Source organism: Vanessa atalanta, chromosome 6, assembly GCF_905147765.1.
Source record: "Vanessa atalanta chromosome 6, ilVanAtal1.2, whole genome shotgun sequence".
Lineage (NCBI taxonomy): Eukaryota > Metazoa > Arthropoda > Insecta > Lepidoptera > Nymphalidae > Vanessa > Vanessa atalanta.
Window position 1 is genome coordinate 9,550,840 of NC_061876.1, and position 25,390 is coordinate 9,576,229.

The window sequence follows — 25,390 nt, forward strand, 5'->3', positions numbered from 1 at the left end:
TAACACAACATTTATAATATTCTAATATATTTGAACGTAGTTATCCTAACAGTTATTAAATGTATCAAATGTATGAATTTTTTGAACACGGCTGGCCGTGTGAGCCGACACGAGTGACGTCATGACGCGTGACGTGAACATCCGGCGGCAGGTGGTGTCGCAACCAACGACAAGCTGCCTACCCGCATACCTAAGCACAGTTACCTATCGCTAACGCCGACCTCGATTGAAACACTGAACACAATTGCCGAGTGAGATATAAAAAAGATAAATAACACATAGTATTTATTTTAATGAATTTGCATGCACCCGTTAGTTTATGAATTGAGAAATATTTTTTTTTTTCTATCATTTATCCACATCCATGTCTTTTATAACAATATTATATAAATTTATCATACAGACTAAGACCGGTCGCCGCGATGCGTTCGACCGGCAATGTACACAAGGACTAATATCTTCTTAAAAAAATACTGTTAGATTGAAACGTAGCTAATCCTATAATATTTTATGTATATCATAATTATTATAAGGGTACAATCGTACAAGTGATGATTACACTAGGTGAGATCTCCGACGCCTTCGGGCGGCCCGCCGCGCCGTCCGACCGCGTCCGACCGGATATGCAAACATTTATTACATATATGAGTACAATACATATCAGTACGCTATATTCTTAGAAAGTATCAATTTATTTCTCAATATTAAAAATACGTAATTTCTCTATTGGCCTTTCGTATCCACGTGAAAAATTAGATAATTCGCGTACGAATATATATTTATGTATACATAATTAAATATCAGTATTTATTTAGATCGGAGGACGTATGTATACAGGCTCGCTCTAGAAGGTACGTCGTCGTAAGCGCACGCGGCCTCACGGCCCTTCGCTCCCTTAAACACTACGAATATTATATCGATATCGAACGAAGACATCAAAAATTCGACTCGGCTTTAAATAGTACGAAAATAAATCGCCGGCGAGTCGCGCGGCCGATTATTGCTCCTATCGATAAATTTACACATCGACGTAACGAACGAGAATACAAAAAGTTATGGAAAATCGTACGGATATCACAAGCGGCGGGCGGCGCGGGACGCCCCCGCGGAAAATAAAAAAATAAATCGCGGCGCGCGTCTCTCTCGTAAAAAAGTAAAGACTCTATGAGCGGATCGCGCGGGGCGGCTAGCGCGCAGGCGCGGCTCAGTTGGCTAGCAGCAAGTGCGCTGGCGGCGCGTAGGACGTGGGCGGCGCGCCCGGCGCCGCGTCGCGCCGCGCCATGAAGTACGCCGCGGGGTCCGTCGCCGGCGACAACGCGCGCGCTGCCAGCTGCTGCTGTACCGCCCGTTGCTTGATGTAGTTGCTGAACTCGGTGGGTGACATGCGGTTGGCGCGTTTGCTGCTCGTTTTCAATTTGGTGCTTCCAAATTTGGTTTGCGCGAATGTGGCAGTTGTGAAGGTTAGAGGCTGCGCTCGGAAGGGCGGGCCGGGCGAGAAAGCCGCAGGCGCGGGCGGCGATGGGGCCGCTACTGGCTCCACAGGCCGGAAACACTGCGCTTCCGGGTTAAATGCACGGGTTACCTGTAATACAATACAAAACGTTTATGAAACTTGGTTTTATTATATTACATAATTATCTAAAGAATATTTAAATGTGCTATTCATCAAACAGATATATAAATTGATATTGGTATATTATGTCTTAGACAAGTACCTCTCTATCGGTCCTTTCGTCAGCGGCACGTTCGTCGCTGCTAAACAGCACTTTTACCGCACCCTTCTCGCCGATACGGTACGACACCTCGCCTGAAAAAAAAACAATGTTTTTATTAAAAATTTAAAACGTTATACTAACCATGAATTATGCAAATGCAAAGATAACATTTTTATAATACAATATATATTTTTTACACAAGATTAGAGTCTGTTCTAACCTTGTTTCCATGTTATTAATATTAAGATTTATCTAAAAGAATTCGGTCCCCGATATTTCTATTTAATTTGCGAATATACTTATTATTGTATATTCGCAAACAATTCTTTTAATAATAGAAAAATTGTATAATATTATAGGCACCTTGCGAGATGAAAGGATGAAGCAAAAAATGAGAATTAAATCACATTTACCTAATGATGTAAGATATAATTATATCGTGACAAGTGCGTGACAGGCGCTCCGACGGTCTTATTTACGAAAGGTGCTTACGATGTAAGTTTTACAAGCGATAGGCACGCACTAAAATACTTCTAGCTTTAGATATATATTTTTGTAAACATTTAATATTAAATGTATTTAAAATGTAATAATATTTCTAAGTAAATAAACAAAACTGTTCAGAGATTTTTTTATTTTGTTGTTACTTTGTTTTACTTCAGAAATAATGTTTTAGTTGAACGTTATGTGTACTTTTTGTATTGTTTACTTTATTACATAACATTTTTAATTATTTAAATTTCATGACAACGTACTATGAATTAAGTTCTTTCTTTATTTTTATGTGTGCGTACTTGGAATATATTGCAGATAAACTAATATTATAGACATTAAATTACGACAATTATTGGAAATTGATTATAGTATCAAAAAAAAGTTAAGAGTGAAGAATGATTATAATTATAATAAAAAAATGATATAGACTTATAAAGGTTTAAATGGTAAAATACATACCTGGATCGACCCAAACAGCAAGGTCCCGTGGAAGGTGTTCCAGTACATCTCGGACCGGCACGCCAGATTCTCGTGCAGCTCGCTCCAGAACTGGGTCTAAAGGACCACCGGTTTTCAGACATCGAAACGCTGACCCTCGGCACGGTCGATCCGGGTACCAGTGACCCCGGAATTTATCTTTAAGCGCTTTTTCTAATTCTTCCCCGAATATGTTGACCCGCCGTCTCGGTAGCTTGTTGTATAGATATGATATGACAAAGTTAAGTGCGACTTGTACTTCAATATGCATTGTTGGTTTTACTGTGGACAAAGAAAATATGTTTGGTTATCTTAACTGTTCTGATAATCTTAATAAAAAGAATGACACATGCATCCGGGATATATTTTAAAGCGCTGTAATTTTTTGCGTATATATGATCTGTGCCAAGGATTATAATGATAAAAGATTTAACGATTTAAACGGATATCGTCAACGTGGCATCTTCCAACTTTAAAGGTACCGTCAAAATCAATCCAGGACTTTCGAATTGCACTTCTTAACACCAAATTCACTTTCACCTGATATTTATTTAATCTAAGGTTTTTTTTTGTAAAATATTACCTACCTCGTAAGAATAATCAGCTGTACTCATTGATACTGGTTCGTAAAATGATCTATTCGTCTCACAAAATCACGTATTATCTCAAGATCGATATTTTTATCTCACTGATAACATTCGTTACTTGAAAACTGAACGAAACGACTTAAAATCTCACGTCAGCTAGAAATATACTGTTTGAGATAATATATAATATGTTTGTTTGGAACGTATAGTGTTCTAAAATTAAGTTAACAAAACTTAATATCAAAATAACCGTAATCAAGTAAAGTATAAAAGAATGAATTTCGTTATTTTATTTTGGGATGTCGCAGATTTGCGCTGCGCAAAGTTTACTCACAAGCCCGCGCTCGTATACTCTGGAAAACGAATATTCCACGACGAGTACAAATTTATTTACAATTAACTATATTTTTAAACGCGTTCGCTTGCGCAAACATTTCCTAGCAAGTTTCGTTTACCGGCTCTATCTGATTTGATTTCCATAATCAGTCGCTCCGTTTATTTATTTTAGATTTTTTTTAATATTTGCGTGGTTGGTAATTAATTAGCAGTGATAATTAGATTCCATTTTAGACAATTAAGTTAATTACAGTAGCGACGTCATGTAAGAAACGCAAACGCATGGTGTTTTATTATTTTTTATTTCTAACCTTTCTAACTCTTTCTAGATTTAACTTATTCTAGATTAAAACCAATATAATATTTATCGACTAAAGGTATACACCATTCGTTTAAATACTAATTATATACCTATTGATTTTATTAATACCATTGATTAGTTTCTTGGAAAACTGTTCGCTACTTCCTAATGTATTTTATTTAAATAGACTTAGGACTTGCTTTTGAATTGAATGTTTAAAATTTTTGTAGTATATAAGTCGTTATTAATATTTTGTTATCGGTACACTAAAATAAAAATTTTCTTAAATATATGTCAATAATCAAAAAAAAAATACGCAACGTATAATTTATGTAAAAAATTATAGCGTTAATAAATATTTTAGTGATTTTATTACTAATAATAATGACATCTTGAAAATAATAGAATATTTTAAAACGAAAAAAAAAATAATAATAAAAAAAATGATATCGAAGTTCAGTATTAGCTGTTTGTTATGATGTTGGTTATTGACCCTGTCTGTTCAAAAATAGAATACGGAATCTGCCGATTTTGTTTCCGCACCGAATTAACTCCGGCGTTCCACAGATGTTAAAAGTGGACAAGCGAGTCGTAGATCTAAGGAAATCAAAGAAAAGAGGTCATGTTCTTTTACTTTTTTAAAGTAAAATAAAAATAGATTCTAATACATATTCTTAGTATTTAGGATATATTATTTAATAATGAATATTTATTTTACGAATTCTAAATTACAATTATATCATTTTTATTACGAAAATCGTTTCAATTGTGAAATTTTGTCACGTGTTAATATGCAGCGAGCGTGCTTGTTTGTAATGTAGACGTAAAGTCATAACATGTTCAAAGTAAAGAAATATGTATCACAATCAAGAAAATAATTAACTGTTCTTAATTAAAAGGCGAGTAAGCCGAGTAAATATGGTAATAGAAAATAAAAATACTTAGTGGAAGGGCTATCATGCCCGCCGGGTACCACTAACTCATCCTAATATGTTCTACCGCCAAACAGCAATTTTTAAGTATTTTTGTGTTCTGGCTTTAAGTGCACAGGCACAAGGATGTTTAAAATTTTTTATAATGTAGGGAAGAGAAAACGGATCCTGATCGTTAATGGTCACCACCGCTCATAGACGTTGGCGTTATGAGAAATATTAACAATCACCACTAATTTTGCCAACTAATATAATATGTCCCTAAAAGGTCAATAACAGCTAAAGTTTATAAACTAATAATGTATTGCCTCGTTAAACATTTTAAATCGCAAATTTCACTAGAAATTACTCGAAAGTCAAACTAGTTAAATCCACTACGTAACTAACACGTGTATATAGTAGGTACATATAAAGAGTTAATTGGTCTATGTACATTGTAGGTGCACGTGACATTTCTGTGAATAGTTAACAGTTGCAGAGTTTCGTGCGTTTTCAACTTTCTGCTAAAATAATTGCTAGTTTGAACGTTAGTTAAAAAGCTGTCTACAAAAATACACGGATGTACATTTTTCGTATCGCTATTCGGTTTTATATACCATTTGTTTCATAAAAAGGAAGTGGAAACAAGCTTGGCAACGGGCAACAAATAATTTCTTAAATTATTTTTTAATGCCTTTAGCAAATGACATAGATACGCCTTAAACCAGCAAAAGCACGGAGCAATTACTTGTCTTAGAGTGAGTGAGTAGAATCTAATTATAGATTTCATTTATTACACAATTTATTTAATAAAAAACACTATGATATTTTTGGATTTCTAAAATTGGTAATATTATTTATATTCCAGTCCAATTCAGACTGTCTTCAGTCAGCGATTTTAATAAAATATTGCTTCTTGTAATATATTCTACCTTTATTTGATTGCAAGCAAACACCTGGATGGATGACGGGCGGTTCACTCTGCTGTATATAATGTTTTATGACCTTTAGACCTTTCCGACCTTTCAGTTTTAAATGAAATTTATCAAAAGGAAAATATTCTTTACGAAAATTTTGTAATATTTGCAGAGCTATCAGGAGCTAATGTAGTTCCTAAACAAATCGATGTAATTGCTACGAGCAATTCGAGTCAGCACTCAGAAAAACGCTTGCTTGATTACAAATGTAAAAAAGTTTATTGATGTCGCAACTTAATGTGATTAATAATTAAATAATCAGTTATTGTTTTCTATACAAATAATATAAATGCGAAAGCGACTTTCTCTGTTACCTCTTCAAGCTTAAACTGGTAAATTTGGTATGGAGATAGTTTGAGCTCCGGGACATAGACTACGTTTTTAATTCACCCCTTTGGGTAAAATGCTCCCATTTGACGCAACGGTTTATGTACTATAAGTAAAGTTTAAAAAAAATCACGCTGTTAAAGCTGCAGGTTCAGATAGTGTTAAAATATATTGATTTTGTTTTATAACGTGTACATTTATCGAATATCACATTGTTATTATGTCTTGTAATGTTACCTGTATGTACAATTAGTAGTCGCCCGCGGCTTCGTTGTTCGTCAAGCCCGAGCTTGCTTTACACTAAATTTCATCAAATTCGGTTCAGTGGTTTGGCAGTGAAAGTGCAACAGACAGATAGACTTTCATAAATAAAATTTGTTTTTATAGTATAAACAATGTCTAACATTTATGTCAAGTTAAACATTATCTCTGTTCACATCTAATGTCCAAGTGTTATGTAAAAATATGAAAGGAATTTAAATATTTTTGTCATTGGTAGTTTAAGTAGAATTCCAGCAGAGTATGCGAGGAAAGAAGAATGTCTCTCGGTTTTCTTTTTACTATAAAATGGGTTATTATAGTGCAACGTGACTTCTCTCCACGTGATCGTGATCTCCGAGTAATGCAATTCATGAGCTCGTATTTTGCTTTGTAATACTATTCAAATACTAAGTAAATAATTTCATGACAAAAGGTTCTTTTTATAAATCGTTTTGACAGCATATTTTTTTAAATAAACATAAATGATAATGGAAATAATAAATAAGTACTAAATATTAAAAAATTAACAGTATCCAACGACATGAAAAAATTTTTTTTACAAACTAGTTAAATAAATAGATTTCATAAACTGTGTATCTATAAATGTAAACTGGTTAAGATCCGAAGTATTTGTTATATTTATAAATAAAAATGGCTGTATGATGCGATGTCTTTTCCCAGAGGACTAAGTTGAAAAAAAACACAACTAATCACAATCTAATGTACGTATATATTTATATAGCAATATTGTTGCTTAAATCAGTTATATCAAAAGTCAAGATTACAATGCCTCGACTTGGTAAGTCATTGATAAAACCAGCCAACTGTAAAATACTTACTTTGAAGTTAACTTTTAATCCGTCTGAATGCAGAATACGAATGACTGACTTGTGGTTTCTATTGAAGTATTTCTCTATGATATACTATTTAGAGCTGTGTAATATTAATCTACGTTGAAAGCCATGATTAAAAGTTACGTAATAAATCTGTTTAAATGAAGATGACGATTTAAATATATAAAAAAAACAACCCAATTTTATATATTAAAAAGAGGTTTTATTTAATTGTTTTTAATTTTTAATCTCACGGATCAAAGCCATAGGCAGTCACTAGTTATTTTTATCAAGTGGTTATTTTATTTAGAACCCTGGTAAGTAGGTTTTACATTGACTTTTGCTGTATAGAATATTATAACTTGAAATAAATAAAAAGTACTCAGTTATTTTTACATCAGCTTATAAATAGTTACCGTTTTATTTTTATCGCATTATAATAATGTTAGATATTGTTCTTAAGCGTTACAATTTTAAAGTCTGTCTCTACAATTTGTTTCAAATTTAGATAAGGGTTCGATGAGAGGATGCTGCAATAAAACGGACCTGGAAACTTTTACTTGCTTCTAGAAGTTTCAAATAACTTTGTTCCATAGAAATGGTTATTTCAAACGAGAAGCGATCTTTGTTAACTTTACCTTGTGATATTATAAAAGTCTTTGGAAGTTACTATTAGAGAAAATGTTTAATATAAATTTATAACAAAGCGACAAAATTAGTTAACGAGAATTGAAATTAATGTTAGGTCTCGCTCTAAATTTATTAATTTATTTTTAATTACCGAATTATAAATTAAATAAAGATTTAACACTTATAAAATTTATAAGTAAATTAGCTGTTGCTTGCGGATTTGCTCGCGAGGAAATTGATTATATTATCATCAGAATAATTTAAAATATTACGTTAATTTAAGAATTTTACTTTTTGTGTACCACAATACCACATATGTGGTTCGACTCGTGGGCTAGAACCACCAGACTGCTCGTAGAGCTAATTTTTGAACAAGCAATTTAAAACTGTCCACGCGAAAAAAAGTCTTCTCTTAGGTCTACTCCGGTCATTTTAAAGATTTGACCTTTTGCTTTATTTATTGTCATGACGAAATAGAGTTTAATCGCGAGCTGTACTCTCTTGAACTTAAGCGATATTCTGATGATATCAAAGATATTCTTCTAGGTCTTAAATTCCTCTGTAACATTATTGGTGCGCCAATCTTATAATTTAAAAAATAACGGACATCAAGACACCTATATACGAAATTTCAACCCCTATTTCAATCTTTAGGGCTAGAATATCCAGAAACGCTTAAATATGTATCTCCTCATTTCTAATAAGTATCCCAAAAATAAAGTTTCATGGTTCTAACTTAAAAAATGACGGACTTCCATACCAAATTATCAAAATTCCTTTCTTAGTGGGTATCTGCTCAATAAAATGATCCTACCACTCAGCCTTATCTTATATATATATATATATAAAATAAATTTCGTTATAGCTGTCATGAGGCTTACCCGAATTATATATATATCTATTATTTGCGCAATCCCATGTATTCCCATGTATCCCATCTTGCTGTATACCAATTTCTATAGGGATCGGTTCAACCGTTCTTGAGTTACAGCGGGACATACTGACAGACAGACAAAAAACGAGATCTCACTAAAGTACTCAAATAATACGCTCGACCTAAAGGCACCTTAAATCGGGTTTGAAAGACGGATTTAGAATTATTAAGACTTGATATAATTTCTTCAATTATTGCATCTTATATCGATTGATGTGTGATTGTGATGTTATCAAGTGTACCCCTCACGTAAAGCTCAGGATGTGTGTCGTATAGGGGATACTCATGGCTCGGGTTCACGTTCTCTAGGGACCAAACACGGCCTTGAACATTTATGGAATTGTATAATACGATGTACTATTGAACTACCATTTCGAGATGTCTCTAAGGTGCTAAGGGTTCGACACTGATTGAAAATCCCAATGGATGTCGACATTATATACATATACATAACTACAGGAGGTACAAAATGGTTCTGATTCGTATCTAGATATTTCATTTGATCAGCTTGTATTCGGATAATGAGCAGTTAAATTCGTTTTTATTAATGATTTATCGATCGGTATTTTTCATTAAACGTTTTAATTATAAATTCGCTTCTATATGAATGTTATTTATTTTTCTTCGGTAAAAAGGGATTATTATATACGTTTTTTTATGAAAAATTAAATATTAAAAACCATATTACGAGTATTGTCCACAACGGTTCGTACTCTTAGATAAGATTAAATGTTAACGTCATCAGTTTAAATATTTATATTGAATTTTAAACGAAAAAGGTATATACGAGGGGCAGTTAGTTGTTGAGAAATTCAATTTATTTTATAGCTTTCACTCGAAATAAATCAACGAATGTAATAAATTCGAGAGGGCTAGGTACGAACGTTCGTAATTTCGCGTGTGAATTACAATGGAGATCGGAACGTGGCGTGACGTCACGAAATTACGTGCAAACACAAATATTAGCTATGCGTTTTATTTATCAGCCACATGTCTTATTTGTATCATGGTTATCTCTATATATGTTATATACGAGTAATATATTTTAACCAAAGCCGAGATTAACTAGTGGTTTGAACATATGAATCTTAAACCATGATTACGTTTTCAAACTAAGGTAAACACCACTGATTTTTATGTGATATTTGTATTTATACACCAGCATACACCAGTATATGTCGGATGAAAATCTGAAATATGTTCCACCAACTCGAACTGGAGCAGCTTGAAGGAATAAACTGCGAAGCTTTTTAAAAGCCTTAGACCAGCAATTATTTACACATGGTGTATTTATTAGTTTTTTTTTAAATTGCAATGATTGTTTGTCTAAGTCAAATGTAAGCTGAATTCGAACTTACCTATCTCTGATCTTGATATGATTCCACACCCTGGTAATCCAGACGAAAGAACTTCTCAACGATCAACAGCATAATTTTGTATTAAAATACTGTTTTTAAAAACGTTTTCTTACTAATAATTTAAATTTTATTATGTTTTATAAAATACAAGTTGTCGCCTGCTGTTTCAGTCGCGTTTTACGAGTCGGTCATAACAGGGTGTTAGGCATAAAAATATCAAGCTTGCTTCATAACAAACTTCATTAAAATGCAGTGGTTTGGCCGTGAAATAGACAGACAGACAGAGTTAATTTCGCATTTATAATATTAAGTATAGATACGTTACTTGTATAATCACGTATATTTGTATTCCGTTTTTATCCGCGTCTAAATAATTTATTACATAATAATATAAATTGACAAAAATATATACAAAACGTTAAAGAAATAAATTTCTTTTTAAGATCAAATTCTGTCTTTAAAAAATAAACAGCCAGCTAATTATAATTAAGTTTATGATAGCATAACCGGCGAACTCAAGTTTCTAGACCGGGTTAAACTGCTTATACGTATTCCGATAACGATTAAATTACCTTTTCAACTTCGTTTCCAGATATAGGTCATTATGGTATCTGCAATAAATAGACTTAAAAGGAGCCTTTATTAAAAAAATAATAATATGTATATATTCACACACAGACTGACAGTTCGAAGGGTTTGTTCCGGTTTGAAGGGTGAGCCAGTATAACTATAGGCACAAGGATTTACTCATTCCCCAAGGTTGAAGGGATATTTAATTTCTTACAGTGACAATGACTATGAATGGTAGTGTGAACCTAACATCAGGTAGCCTATTGTCAGCCTCAATCAGCCTGTCCATCTTAAATAAAAAAAAGAAAAGGCCGACACACGATGTGTGTATTTATTTAGTGTCGACCCTGCGAAGCCGAGGAGGGATCATATATAAGTTGAACAGTTTGATTTGGGTCAACATTATTAGGTCATTACTTAAACTTAAGCTTAAAATAAATACACATGTCTGGCACGTGATTAATTAAAAATAAAGATTGACCTTCATAAATTAAAACACGGTTATTTATTAAGGCATCGACGTGACCTTAGAATAATCACCACTTAAGTTATAAGAGATAGCGGGTATTTCTCATAATAATTTTCACTCAAGTGATACAAGCGTGTTTTTGAATGTATTTAATAAATCATTTTAGGAATGACTCAATATTACGTTGTTAAGTTTGATTGTAAAAAACGATACACGAATTATAAATGTAATCACTATAGTCTAATCCAACAGCAGGAGGAGTAAAAATAAATACAATTAATCAACTTTAAAAATAAAAATGGCGGTTTTAATATTCACAGCGAAATTTTATCGGATGTATTTCATTAAGAAGGAATATTGACTAATAAAGACCTGTTTTTCATATAACATAGCAAATCGCATAGATTGTTGTAAACCAAAGGTTTGTATATTTTACTCAAACTGCCATTAGATTACACTATATAATGTTTCATATCATCGCGACCTTCTCGCCGGCGGGAGTGGATTGCGGTTTAATGTCGCGACCTATTCACCCGGAACGTATAACTGGATGAAGTGCCTTGTTACACTTAAGCGGGTAAATTTATTGATTAAAGATTGAAGTCTACGTTGAACCAGAGGTTGTTAGTTTAGAGTTTTGCGTCTGCAATTATGACGACGTTTCCGCGTAGCACTTAGACGTGTTGGCTGATTATCAATGGTCATAGACAAAAGGTTTTAAAAATATGACGTTTGTAATAAATACATAATTTTTTTTTAAGTATTCAAAATCAAAGGAAAAATAACAATTTTATTATCTGAAAGGTAGCTAATATACATAATGACTAATATATATAATAAAATTTACGGAAATTTAGTAAAGCAAAACAATAAGGAATAGAGACATCATTTTTATGTGCCGAAAAAGAAAATTATATGTAATATCCCTTTTCTTAGTAGTAAACAAATATTTCGTAGAACATAAAGTATGAAACAGCCTCAGAACTATACATCACACAAACTTGGGATTATAACCCTTTCCATTATAATAATAGATACCATGATTTATTCATAAGACTTTTTCTCTGAGCCTTTATTAAAAAAATATCAAATGTTTACGACATCTGTTGTCTGTGTGTAAGACGGGGAAAATACGAGAAATTCAAATTTACTTTATAAAATATTTTCAAGACGTCCTGTCGTCGCAGACATTTTTACAGCTTCCAACTCATCTCGAAATCGATTCACGAGAACGAAACCGAGCGTTGGAGGCGTACGGCCTTTAAGTTCTGTCCTATTTATATCAGTAACCCAGTATCGATCCGTCGCCCCACTGCCCGACAACCCCCGACTTAGTACATTCAATAAAAACACTTATAACAATGAAAGCAAAGCAGATATTCCTCCGTTCATCTCCCACTTACCGCCTGCTGCTTAAAACGTTCGGGACAAATTGACTTCTGACCATAATTAACAATATATTTTCTATTTGTGTGGACTATGTTTTGATGTCGTCGCCGATTATTTATGTGCCGAAAATAAGATTACGAAAGATGTTTATGGAATGGAACTGTATTTATTACGATTCGTATGAAAATATTTTGGTAACATTAAGCTTTATAAGGTTTTATAGATATGGAATTGAGGGAATTTCAGTATTGTATATAATGTGAGATTCAAATAACTTTTGATAACGATGATGGCTGTGTCATCTAAGGCTGAAAATTTTGGGATCGAATAAGTCAGTTATTTAAATATTACTTTTGTGCAAACTTTACAATAAAATAGACTGTGTATAACAAAATCGTATTACGTATGCCAGAATTAAAAAAAAAAAGAATGTATTATGGTTTGAAATACAAACGTTAGACGAAATAGCGTTCTGCAGGGTTATGACTTGGTGATGTATTGAAGATAAGACGTTTTTACATATCTTATTGATTTGGAATGAGACTGGATCATTTCACTAAGAAAAACTTCCTAGGAAGTGATCCGATACTTAGTTTTAGTAATATTAAGTACGTGTGTGTGATGAGTGTGACTTGAGTACGTGGCGTCAATATATTTAGCAAGACAATTATCGGGAGTGTGATCTATAAGAAGTTTATTCGTTGTTCATTTATACAAGGACGCCTCAAAGAACTCTATGCTTCATTTGTTTTTTGTTATGGCGCACTTAACTAAGCAGTAAGAAAAAATTAGAGGTGTCGTTGTATACTCGATTAGGACGAATTTGCTTTCGCTATACGAGTATATTATTAAAATAACCGATACAATGAAATAACTTAAAAACGACTGTGAATATTCAAATGACAATGGCAAAATTGTTGTTTAAAGTCCCGTGTGAATTGAAACAATAACGAAAAGAAGCCTAATATTATTCATAAAACCGTTTACAGACAGAGAGGGAGTGAAAGAGATACGGTCGCTGGAACGGGTATGAGGCTTTTTACTTAGGTGATCTCCTCCAGTTAACTCTACGTTAAGACGTGTAGAAGAACCTCGTTCCAATAAACTAAAACGAAATATTACTATATTTCATTGTACCGTTTTTTTTTTTTTATTTTGAAATTGCAACAACCTGTCATTAGTTTGACATGCACAGTTTTTACATTAAGAAATATCAAAATGTCAATTTTATTTTCGTAACAAAAGTTAGTTTTAAGTTTGTCGATAAATTTTCATCACCGTGCCGCGGCACAATACTACGCACCTTGTAGCGTTCATAAAAATAAACCGAAATTAAATTGAATGTATATCTCGGACTTTTATCAGGAGAGGAATAAATGAAATAAAGTACAAAGAAAAATGTCGAGAAATACTGTTTACTCCGTTTCAAGTCACGAGAACTAGCGATTGAGTTCCAAATATGATTTTTGTAAATAATTATTTAGGATTTAGTTCGCCTGATCATCCATTGGTCAAAACGACCATCGCAAAATGTTTTTACTCTAATTCAATGATGTTTTTATCGTCATGACAGATAGACATATTATTATTTGCAAATCCTAGCAGACGTTGTCTTATCTGTGTATATACTCGTCGCGATAGTCTATTTATATCAAACATATGTTTAATACTAATACACATTTTTATATTGAAGATAGAATAATAAAATTAACAGTTTTCATTTTTACTGATAGTTGGTTAGCAGACGGTTGACGGTAAGTAGTTAAATGAATATTTAAATCTCATATAAAGTTGATATGTTGCTTGAGTATGTATATTTAATTAATAACATAAGTCCAGTTGCCTGTTATACCAGATCTTATATAAATAATTAAACAATTGCAGCAATAATAATATAAATAATAATAAATAAATATAAATAAATATTGGACAACATCACATACATTACTCTGATCCCAATGTAAGTAGCTAAAGCACTTGTGTTATGGAAATCAGAAGTAACGACGGTATCACAAACACCCAGACCCAAGACAACATAGAAAACTAATGATTTTTTCTACATCGACTCGGCCGGGAATCGAACCCGGGACCTCGGAGTGGCGTACCCATGAAAACCGGTGTACACACTACTCGACCACGGAGGTCGTCTTGCAATAATTCGTACCTGAATGGTACCTACTTACGCATCCAGGACTGAACCATACCATTTATTAATTGTAAAGAAATAATATTGTTAAAACAAAAAATGGAAACAAAAACGTCACAGACGTGAACCGCTACCGCTTATGATCTAGACAGCAATGATATGAATAGGTTGCATTTGTCTACGTTCCACTAGTCCACAGCTAATAGACTGATGTATCGTTATGGCCTAATAATCTCATCTAACGATATCTCCTGACATTAGTCAACGTTAGAGACTATGAGCTTAAACGGGATTTACTTCAGTACTTTCGTATACGACGAACAAACCAATGAAATCACATCTAAAAGTATTTTATTTTTCAAAGTGCATTTTGTATTCAGGCATTTCAGTATTTAGGCACGACAAAGTTTTTCTTAGTCTATCATCATTTTCCTAGTCTATCATTAGCTTATCTTACTAGGTTAGGGTCTACATTTAACATTTACTCGTAAAAAAATTAAATTAGCTGTTTTAAAAACGCTTTGGTAATTACCTATTTACGGAAATGTATGAATGTGTTTGCTAAATCTGAGTAAATAAAAAAATAGGATACAAAAATATAAGAGCCGATACCAAATTATTTAAAAAATAGAATGAATAGAATCTTCCATTGGATTTGAAAAGAACATACTCGGAGTCGGCGAAAGAAACCGAGCGGTTTTTGTTATCTGTGCAGAGTGGTCATATGTCATTTCATCAGTTTTCCTTCACCGTCAAACGCGAGAAGAATTATAAACAGAAACATAAACTAAGCAGATGAGAACGTTTGCTTCTCCAAATTTGAATCCAACGTGTACCATTAAAATGGACGTATTCTATAATCATCGTTTACAATTTTAAGAATGTAATATTCTTATCTGGTCTGTTATTATCTATCATAGAATTTTATATCACACACATTATTAGGCTACGTTATTACTTACACACATAAACAACCTTCTGAAATAAAATTAGTTAACGATTGATGTTCGTCATTCAAATACAAAATAAATTACAAAAACTTTCAATTATGTAAGTTAATAAATAAAATATACCTACGCGTTGTCAAGTATTGCCAACATTTAAAAGGTTTTTAAAACCGTTACTCTATTTAATAGGTATGATTCTGTGGACGTCAATTCAGTTGAAAACAGACCGTCGCAATTTTATCGCTCTTTGAAAGCTTTTAAACATGTTTCAGACCTCAGCGAGTAAGAAAGATGGATCGGAAGGAAATATTTCGTTATGTCGACATCGCGCGTGGGTTTTATTATAAGTCGAGCCTTTGTGCTGATTTTGTCATATCGTAAAAGTGTCTATTAACACATGTGATATTTTCAAACTCTCAATCCAAATAATTTTGGTCATCGAAATTGATAGGTATTTATTTGGTGGTTTAAAATTACGCATTTCAACTGTTCGAAAGGATTTTTATAGCAGGGTATTTGTGTGTGGATACATGTGTATACGTATGTTTGTAAATGTTCATCTTAGTTTTTACTTTGAAATCTCATTATAATATACACCCTAATACAATTTCATCTGCCTGATTATGAAAGTTGTTTTATAATGAACGATATTAAAAGTATTAATTTAAGAACCTCTAAGAGTCTTAAAAGGTGGCATATGTAGAGAAATCGGGAACGGAGTATCAATGGATTTTTATATTTTATGGTAAAGATACATAAAGTCACATTACAATATACCCAGAACACATTTAATATTATTGTATAAGTTATCATTTAAGTAATTTTTCGGTTCAGTTATATGTATGTGTGTGTGGTTTTGCGTATGTGTTAAAGATTAACATTGTAAATGCGTGAACATGAAAAAATTCAGCTCTTTTATCTTGTATTCACTTTAGAAAGATAGAAATATATTATTTGAAAGGTACCGATGATCCTTAGAAAATAAATTAAGTGATATATGTGACGGAATTTGAATTCGATGATTAGTAATTGTGTGTGTTATGTGTGCGTGTTACAAATGAATTCGGTGACACGCGATTAGTTCTATTTAACGAGCATTTTGCAACTGTCACTGTTATCTATGTTTAAAGTATGTATAAATATGATTCGTTATCACGATGACGATTTGCGAATAGAAAATTTAATTTTGCGATTATGTCAAATTTAAAATCCAACCAATAGCGTAACGTCGGCAATATTTCAAAAATCGATTGTTATAATATTTATAAGTGTGCATTGATACAATTTGATTGCTGATTTCAAACAAGCAACGAAATTTAAATCCAATAATGGCAACAAAAGTTACTTAAAGTCGACAGTAAACAACCTTACACATAGTTATAATGGTACCACTTAACTAATGAACGCTAAATTATATGACATTACAGCTGTTAAATTATTTAGTTACTGTTCTTGGTATGACAAGTGTCAACTATATTTATTTACCTTGAAGTTTGAATATAATATTCATTATATGCATACTATATTTAAATAGAATCCATTAGATTATATTTATTTAAAAATAAACATAAAATTTTGTCATTGGCCATATTCTTTTTTAAAAGAGGAACGATAAAGTAGAGCGCCATCCGGCTCGAAGGACCAGAATGGTTTCGTTTCCTGCTGTTTAATATTATCGCTAAAGCTGTATTATGCTCGTGAAAGCCATTCAGGAGGTATCTATGCACAATCGGCCGCGAACATCTTCCGGTCTGTGGGTTGGGTTGATACTACCAATTTATAGGGCGTCGCCATCTGTTAAGAGTTCATTCACAGCTAACGTCGACCTGACGTTACGTAAACCCTTTGTAAATACATATAAGTTATTGTTGCGCTATTTGAACAAGAAATGGGATGTTGCTTAATTAACAGAAACATTTGCACCAATTATTATTGTTAATTAACTGGGAATACCCACCCACCCACGTTTCATGGCTTGTTTTACGATATTTATGTTATGATAACGATCTTTGCCGAGATGGCCCAGTAGTTAGAACGCGTGCATCTTAACCGATGATTGCGGGTTCAATCCAGGCAAGCACCATTCATCTCGTGCTCGGCGGTGAAGGAAAACGTCGTGAGAAAAACTACATGTGGCTAATTTCAACGATATTCTGCCACATGTGTATTCCACCAACCCGCATTGGAGCAGCGTGGTGGAATATGCTCCATAACTTCTCCTCAAAGGGAGAGGAGGCCTTAGCCCAGCAGTGGGAAATTTACAGGCTGTTAATGTAATGATGTATGTATGTAATGATAACGATCTTTAAATGTGTTTTTATATTATAAGTCTGAAAACATTAAGTGTTGTTTTTTCTTATTAGATATGTGGAAAAATAGATTTTCATATTCTTAAATCAGCCAGAAATATACTCCAAAAATGAAATTTACCTATTTTTGTACTTTATTTTGAAACAGGATATTTATATTTTTATCCTTAGATTTTATTAGTAGTGCTATCAGTAGGGCATCATATTTTACTTTAGCTAGTGTAGAAAAGACTTTATCGCGCTCATAGTTTTAAATATAAGTCTAAGTAAGTAATATCAATTTATTACAGATTAAGTACTTTTTTATTTAAAAAATCCTCAACAGGATAGATTTTTCTAAGCTAGACAGAAAATTCCGTGTCTTGCAACGTCGCCATTATTTGGAATTATTAAATTTATATAAGATTTACTTTTTACAATCAAATTTTTGTTTTATATGAATGTGATACTATACAGACATGATATTATGTATTTATAACATATGTTAATGTCACGATACTTTGCTACAATTAACGTTATACGTTATATTAGGTATGTGAGTTATTTTAAGCTGTTTGTTAGCCTCGGTAACTCGGTGACATTATTAGCTTGTTTGTTTAAATACTAGGCCAAGCTTTATTTACATCTTTATATATAATTGTTAATCAAATTATATATATATATATATATCATTATAATAATATGTTAATAAATGACTTAAAACGACATATATATTGATTTGAAAACGTTGATAGTAAAGTTTAACGGCAATTTTTGATTATTGTACATTAGTTTGAGTTAACTTATTATTCTCAAAGAATACTTTATATTGAAAGTAAAAAAAAGGTATAGAAATTAATGCATAAGTTAAACCAGCTATATAATATACGTAACTATATAAAATAATAAGAACTAAAACAAACAATACATAAATCCCGCAGATATGAAACTTTCTTTCAATGCATCTCCTTCGTTATTGAACATTTATCGATTGTATTTAAATCGTTACCAAAAATATAATTATATCAGTTTCATTGATGTTTCACATTAACTAATAATATCTGGTTAACAAATGAATCAATCTATCTTAAAATAGATTGAAAATGGCTTCATTCAAATTTCAATTAAAATTAAAATTATTTAATTTATACCAATTGCTCTGTTTGTTTCAAATACCCGAACTTCCAAATTATCTTTATTCTAATTTATCGAATAATCGACTTGCATTTACAATTAAATCATTAGCTTCTCTTTGTGGTGATAATTTACATTTAAATAAACTAAAACGTTTTGAAACACTCAAATTTGAGCTGTATCGGCGGTGGGCGTAGTAACTGCGCCACAGATTATAAAAATTACAGCAACAGCTGTCATTTCATAAATAATATTGTTTATTGTTTTTCGCAATAACATTAAAGCGATTAATAAATCATGAATTAATAATATAGTTTTTAAATACTCTCAGTAGAATTATAATTACTAACATTGACGTCGGCACAATTATTGTGGGCTGAAAAAATAATATTCCTTGACGATAAAGTTTGTTAAGATTAAGTTTTATTTTAAAAACTTGTTTATTTGTCGCGTATTTTTTGTAATTTTAACATGGTATGGTATGCAAGTTGAATACAGAGGTGATAGTCAAATATTTTAATAATCATTCAAAAATAACCTTTATTACGTGAAAGTTAGAGTTGAACCGATAACGAAACACTAGCACGCTTACCAAATTCTGATAACCTACATAGCTATCGGGAACATCCAAAAACATGTGTAAAAGTCCGTAAGAAAATTTGCGTAACGATAATGCGTCAAGCTGCCAACGCATAATTTAAACAAAATGAGACAACACTTTAACTTTAAAAATATACAGGATGTTGTTTTTATTTGTACATTACAGGGAAACTAAAATATACAGAGAATATGTGGGGAAGTGTTAAATCTTTTTTATGAAAATAAATTTAGTGATTGCTGACAGGCTCATGTAAATAAAGATTACTATATTTTCTGAATTCTGATCGATTCAGTTAAACGGATTGGAGGAAAATAAATCAGAACAGTTGAAGTTAGTCAAATTGAATAAAATATTTTTTCATTCAATATGACAATGCAGTGTACAAAGTGTATGAAAACGGTGCGCGAAATTTAGCTCAATCGGCTTAGTAGCTTAAAATTCAATCCCAAGATTAGATCCACTCTAACAGGTAAAGTTAATTAAAAGTTTGTAATACAATGATGGGGAGTTCATTAATATTTATTAATATATTATAAATATTAATGAACTCCCCATCGTATTATATTATATTTAAAACAATTGAATTTTATAAGACCCATTCAATATAAAGTATAGTTTTACTTATGATTAAATCCATTTACTGATGTAAAACAGTATTACCTATCGATTGAAAAATCTCGACTAAATTTCGAGCATTTTTTATCATAAGACAGAATTAAATCTTCAATGATAATATCTTTATTACAAAACCTAATAAGTCATGTGACTACAGACATCAATTATGTCATGATATGATAGATCGCCCTAAGGAAAGGCTGAACGTCCTCTGAAGAGATACAATGATTGATGGAGACCGAAAATCTTTATAGGATTAGATAAGAGCGCGTCACTACGTATATTTTGGTATCTATAAAGTGTCGTCTTATTTAAAAATATCTACGATTTAAATAAAAAAATATTTTTATACCATCTTTTATTTAGTGGAAAGATCTACGCAAAGTGTTTTAAAGCAAATAAACCTCTCCGTTCGACTCGTAAAAGTTATGGTAAACCATTATAATATTTTACAGATAGAACTTTAGAAGTATTTGAATATAAAATTACCTACAAATGGATGTCTTTTAAAGACGTTGAATATATATAAAGTCGTTCGAACATTAGGTAACATTAAAATGATTTTAGTAATTTATAAAGCTTATATTCATTACAATATTTATTATGGAACTGCGAAAAGGAGCATTATGGTTAATCTATGTCATATCGTGCCATAATTGATACAGATTGTGATAAAAATTGCGTAAGATTTATTATGCTTTATTAGACATATGATGTCTGATGTCCTGCTGATTGACTTCAGCAATATGAGAGGCTAGCCAACTGCGCAGAGTTACCAAACATAAGTATTCTAGTAGTTTCTATTCCTTGCCTATAATAATCCAGGGTTTGAGTCCAGAACCTGCGGATATACAGTCTTATAACTCAGTCACTAGACTAACGAGGCAGTCTTAAAACGTACGTTATATAGATATATTTGCAATGATTAGACGGAGATTGTTAATATGACTTTGTTTTCTTTGTACATTCAAAGCGTAACTTATTTACTATCGTTGACGTATGTAGACGTAGATAATACGTATGTTTCGGCTTTATTTCGAAATGTGTAATAGCTTTAGACAAATATTTAATCATGATTCAGTATTATATAAATATTATTTGTTAATTTTGGAGAGTTTCATTTTATTATTATTGTTAATCAAATGAATACTGGAAAAGGTTTATATCTTTTTCAATTTTCAGCTTTATGTACTAATTTGATTGTAAAACCTTAAAATTCAGTTACAAAATTAGTTTTATGCATCCTGATAGGTGATGTAATATGTAATTCATAAAAAACTTAAATATCATAATGAAACAATAAATGAAAACGAAATTAGTATTGAGTAGAGATAGAGTTGTGAGTACATTAGTTGCACGTAAAATCAGTGAAATTCCCACTAAATAAAGCCGTGGAGCAGTTGGCGTTGTGAAACGAGAAAATTGCTTTTCATTTTTCATTAAAAAGCTACAACCGTAACACATGCTACTACGCGTAGTTTGATAGAGCATTAACAGTAAGGAAGCGCATACATCGCGTTGGATGATGATGACTATGTAATATTTTAAAGATAGAAAGAATAATTATTTCGAATTTTAAAATGTACTACAATATTTCATATTTATACAATTTTAATATACACATAGAACATTTAAGCAATCATTACATAACACGTTTAAAAATTGACCTATTTTCCATACAAAATATTCCCAATTTACAACACGCACTTTAATAAATCTTTAAAATACCAGTGAAGCGATATGGATTTACGAAAGTGTGCAAAATTTAAATCTCGGTTTTTCATTATGTTTCCACTCTTAAACCTCAATTTTATGTGGGACGATGACGTCAAAGTTTTTGCATTAGGCAGTGGGTCTCGGTCGGAGGGAGGCACGCTGGAATTGGTATAGGGAGTTAGCACTTCTCCTCATAGATATAAGGTCTATAATTATAAACACGTAGTTGCAAAACAACTGAAACGAATCTTGTCTACGAACTTATTATTTATGCGTCTTATGTTAAGTGCGGAAACATAAAGTGTAAATGAACGTTGGCCCACTTAAATATGCTTAGGTTTAAATTCATAACTTTGTAACGATACAACTTTATACGAATTATTGTCTGATAGGTAATTTCATTATGATATACTTGCTTTTTGATGTTACATTAGTTATGTTTTGGACTTGTGTGTTGAATACATTTCAAGATCTACATTAACAGCCTGTAAATTTCCCATTGCTGGGATAAGGCCTCCTCTCCCTTTGAGGAGAAGAATTGGAGCATATTCCATCACGCAGCTCAAATTGGTGGATACACATGTGGCAGAATTTCGTTGAAATTAGACACAAGCAGGTTTCCTCACGATGTTTTCCTTCACTGCCGAGCACGAGATGAATTATAAACACATATTAAGAACACGATAATTCAGTGGTGCTTTGAAACCGCAATCATCAGTTAAGATGCACGCGTTCTAACTACTAGGCCATCTCGGCTCATTCATTCATTTCAATTTGATAGTAACGTTTTAAAATGAAACGTTATTCCAATTTTGTCGCATAGTTTTCCTTCTGTCATAAGTACTGTTATTTTAATTTTAATTTGTTCAATTTACGATAAGTGAATGATCATTATAATTACGTTCCGTTTTACGGTGTAGTTAATTTATATGTAATTGTTTCCTTGTTCTCATTCCAAACGATCGTTTAAGAAACGTTTTTATCCCAACATAATTAAAACGAAAGCATAAATTAAATTATATGAAAATTGCAGGTAATTTTCCAACGTACGCGGATATTTTCAAACCTTATGAACGGATTTATTATTAGTTTGTTGGTTTAGGTACTTTACTCTCTTATCTTTTCTGAAAACGCCCCTGTTCTCGTTCCTGTTCATAATCACCGCTACACAGTTACATAAACGTTCGTTATGTTTACTTTAAGTCATTGATTGAAGAGGTGTTTCATTTGCGTCATCGTGAATAAATTTAAATAATAATTGTCGAATAGTTTAGTTAAAACTAGTTCTCGCTCGCAACTTCGTTGCGTTTTATGTTCTTCCTTGGAGTCTAAGTTTGTGTCAGATCCTATTTCATTGAATTCGGTTTAGTTCAGAAAGAGCAACAGACAGATAGACAGTATTCAAGAAAAAATCGTTTCATCAATAAAACCTCAGATTATAAAAGAAAGCGGGTGAAGCGCTTCGAAATATATTGAAGTAACAAAAGCGATTACAAAATAAAAATATCCCTTTTTGTTAAAACGTCAAAAGTGTCACTTTATTTATTATTAATTATGTTACATACAGTTTCTTCATATTACATATATTTGTATCTATTTATATTTGTATTCCTGTATAGTATTACGTAAAGGAACACTTACATAAAAAGTTTTTATGCTATGCCGCTGTTCCTTTTCTAGATTACGATTGCAATTGTTTTGTCTTAAGTTTATTTGCAAATTTAATATTGTTTTTTTTTTTCGAATAAAAGACAATACAAACTATAAAATTATCTTTAATTTTTTTTTTAATTCTTAGACTAGAGCTCAAATTTGTTTTACTCTCCTCTTATTTTACTTTGATCGTAATTGTCAGATTAACGTCTTGTAATTTTTCTATCGATACCGTTTTTTATAAAATATGAAGTAGGACAGATACGTCCATCTATAATGATTAATGTTACCCATATCGTATGTATCCCGGAGATCGAGAAAAAGTTGATTGATGTGAGTCGAGGATATCCCTAATATTTACTCAAATATCCGCTTCTATGTTTTCGTTTGGTTCTGATGGATGAAATCGAAAAGAAAATAATGATTTCTCATATGTTTGTCACATATATGACGAACAAATAGACTCTGAAGTAATTTTCTCTTCTGTTTGTACCAAAAATAGAGTAGGGTAGGGTAGTATTATAAGACTTCTGGATAGTTACTTTAAGAATACTTAATCACCCATTCAGAATATGAGAGGTTATCACATTAGAACTTTTCATTTGTCTCAAAGTTAAAGTTTAAGTGTATATTTCGTACCTAACATATAATTATAGCCCACCTAAGTATGCGTAGAGCACGTGAATTTTTATCGAGTATTGGAGGTCAATGCCGGGTAAGCTAAGAGTTGGAGGGTTTTGTGCAACTCAGCCTTGATATAAACAACTTATCAATACCCCAAACGAATATACTGCGTTCCAGTTTGAAGGGCGTGTGAATTACTACCGAAATATGGGAAAACATGTGTTCCCATGTTTATGCAATGACGCTATAAGAAATCTATACTAATATTATAAATGCGAAATCTGTATGTTACGCTTTATCAGCCAAATCGAAATCTGAACGATATTTAACGAAATTTGTTATGAAGCAAGCTTATAGGAGGACAAAAGAACATGGCTAGTTTTCATAGTTTTCAAACACCTGACGACCCACCCCTACAAAAGAGTATAGACGCGAAAGACAGCTATTTGACAATAATTCCAATAGTTCCAGTGTTTATAGGTAGAGATTATTATACCAGTATGTCTTATAACTTTTATTTCAAATATTTTAACATTAATTAATATAAGAATTATAATGAATACTTAATTAGACCGGACATGGAATGGTAGAAAGAGTTTCATTTCCTCGATTTATTTAAAAATAATAATAATATAATAACGTAGAAATAATTGATGATTATTATCATAATAAAGATTTGTTTGATGTTCCCTTTTCGTTTTTGATATGACCGCTTTTGTTACGAAACGGGAGTTATTAATTTCTATGGGACCATTGTAATTGTACGTATATTTTTTGGTTGAATAACTTCAATACAAAAGCAAGGTTATTACAATACGTTTGGGAAGGGAAGCGTGTAATATCCATTATATGTAGAGGTTGTTGAGTGTATTAAATTTATTTTAGGTATCATTACATAGTATAAAACAAAGTCGCTTACCGCTGTATGCTTACATCTTTAGTATTACACAGCAGATTTTGATGCAGTTTTTTTAATAGATAGATTGATTCAAGGGGAAGGTAAATAATAAAGGTAAATATAGGAGAGAAACACTGATAATTTTAGAGGTTTCTAAAGTGATGCTGTAAGTTGATGACAAAATAATGTACTATAGTA

At 31.9% G+C, this 25,390-nt stretch overlaps 1 protein-coding gene across 2 annotated transcripts in view; it reads right to left on the reverse strand.

The window, feature by feature from the left end:
* Nucleotides 1–1,058: 1,058 nt before the first annotated feature.
* The window catches only part of LOC125064778 (protein Tob1), a 41,979-nt gene continuing 17,647 nt past the window's right edge, over nt 1,059–25,390 (reverse strand). Inside the window, exons 1-4 of one of the 2 annotated variants that reach the window (XM_047672001.1) lie at nt 3,275–3,295; nt 2,670–2,969; nt 1,716–1,807; nt 1,059–1,582 (exon numbers count right to left, since the gene is read on the reverse strand). In XM_047672001.1, the coding sequence (XP_047527957.1) occupies nt 1,205–1,582; nt 1,716–1,807; nt 2,670–2,958 (759 nt within the window). In that variant the 5' untranslated portion in view covers nt 2,959–2,969; nt 3,275–3,295 and the 3' untranslated portion in view covers nt 1,059–1,204. Of the gene's footprint in view, nt 1,583–1,715; nt 1,808–2,669; nt 2,970–3,274; nt 3,296–25,390 lie in introns of those variants that run through there. The other variant, XM_047672000.1, reaches the window with a different exon arrangement.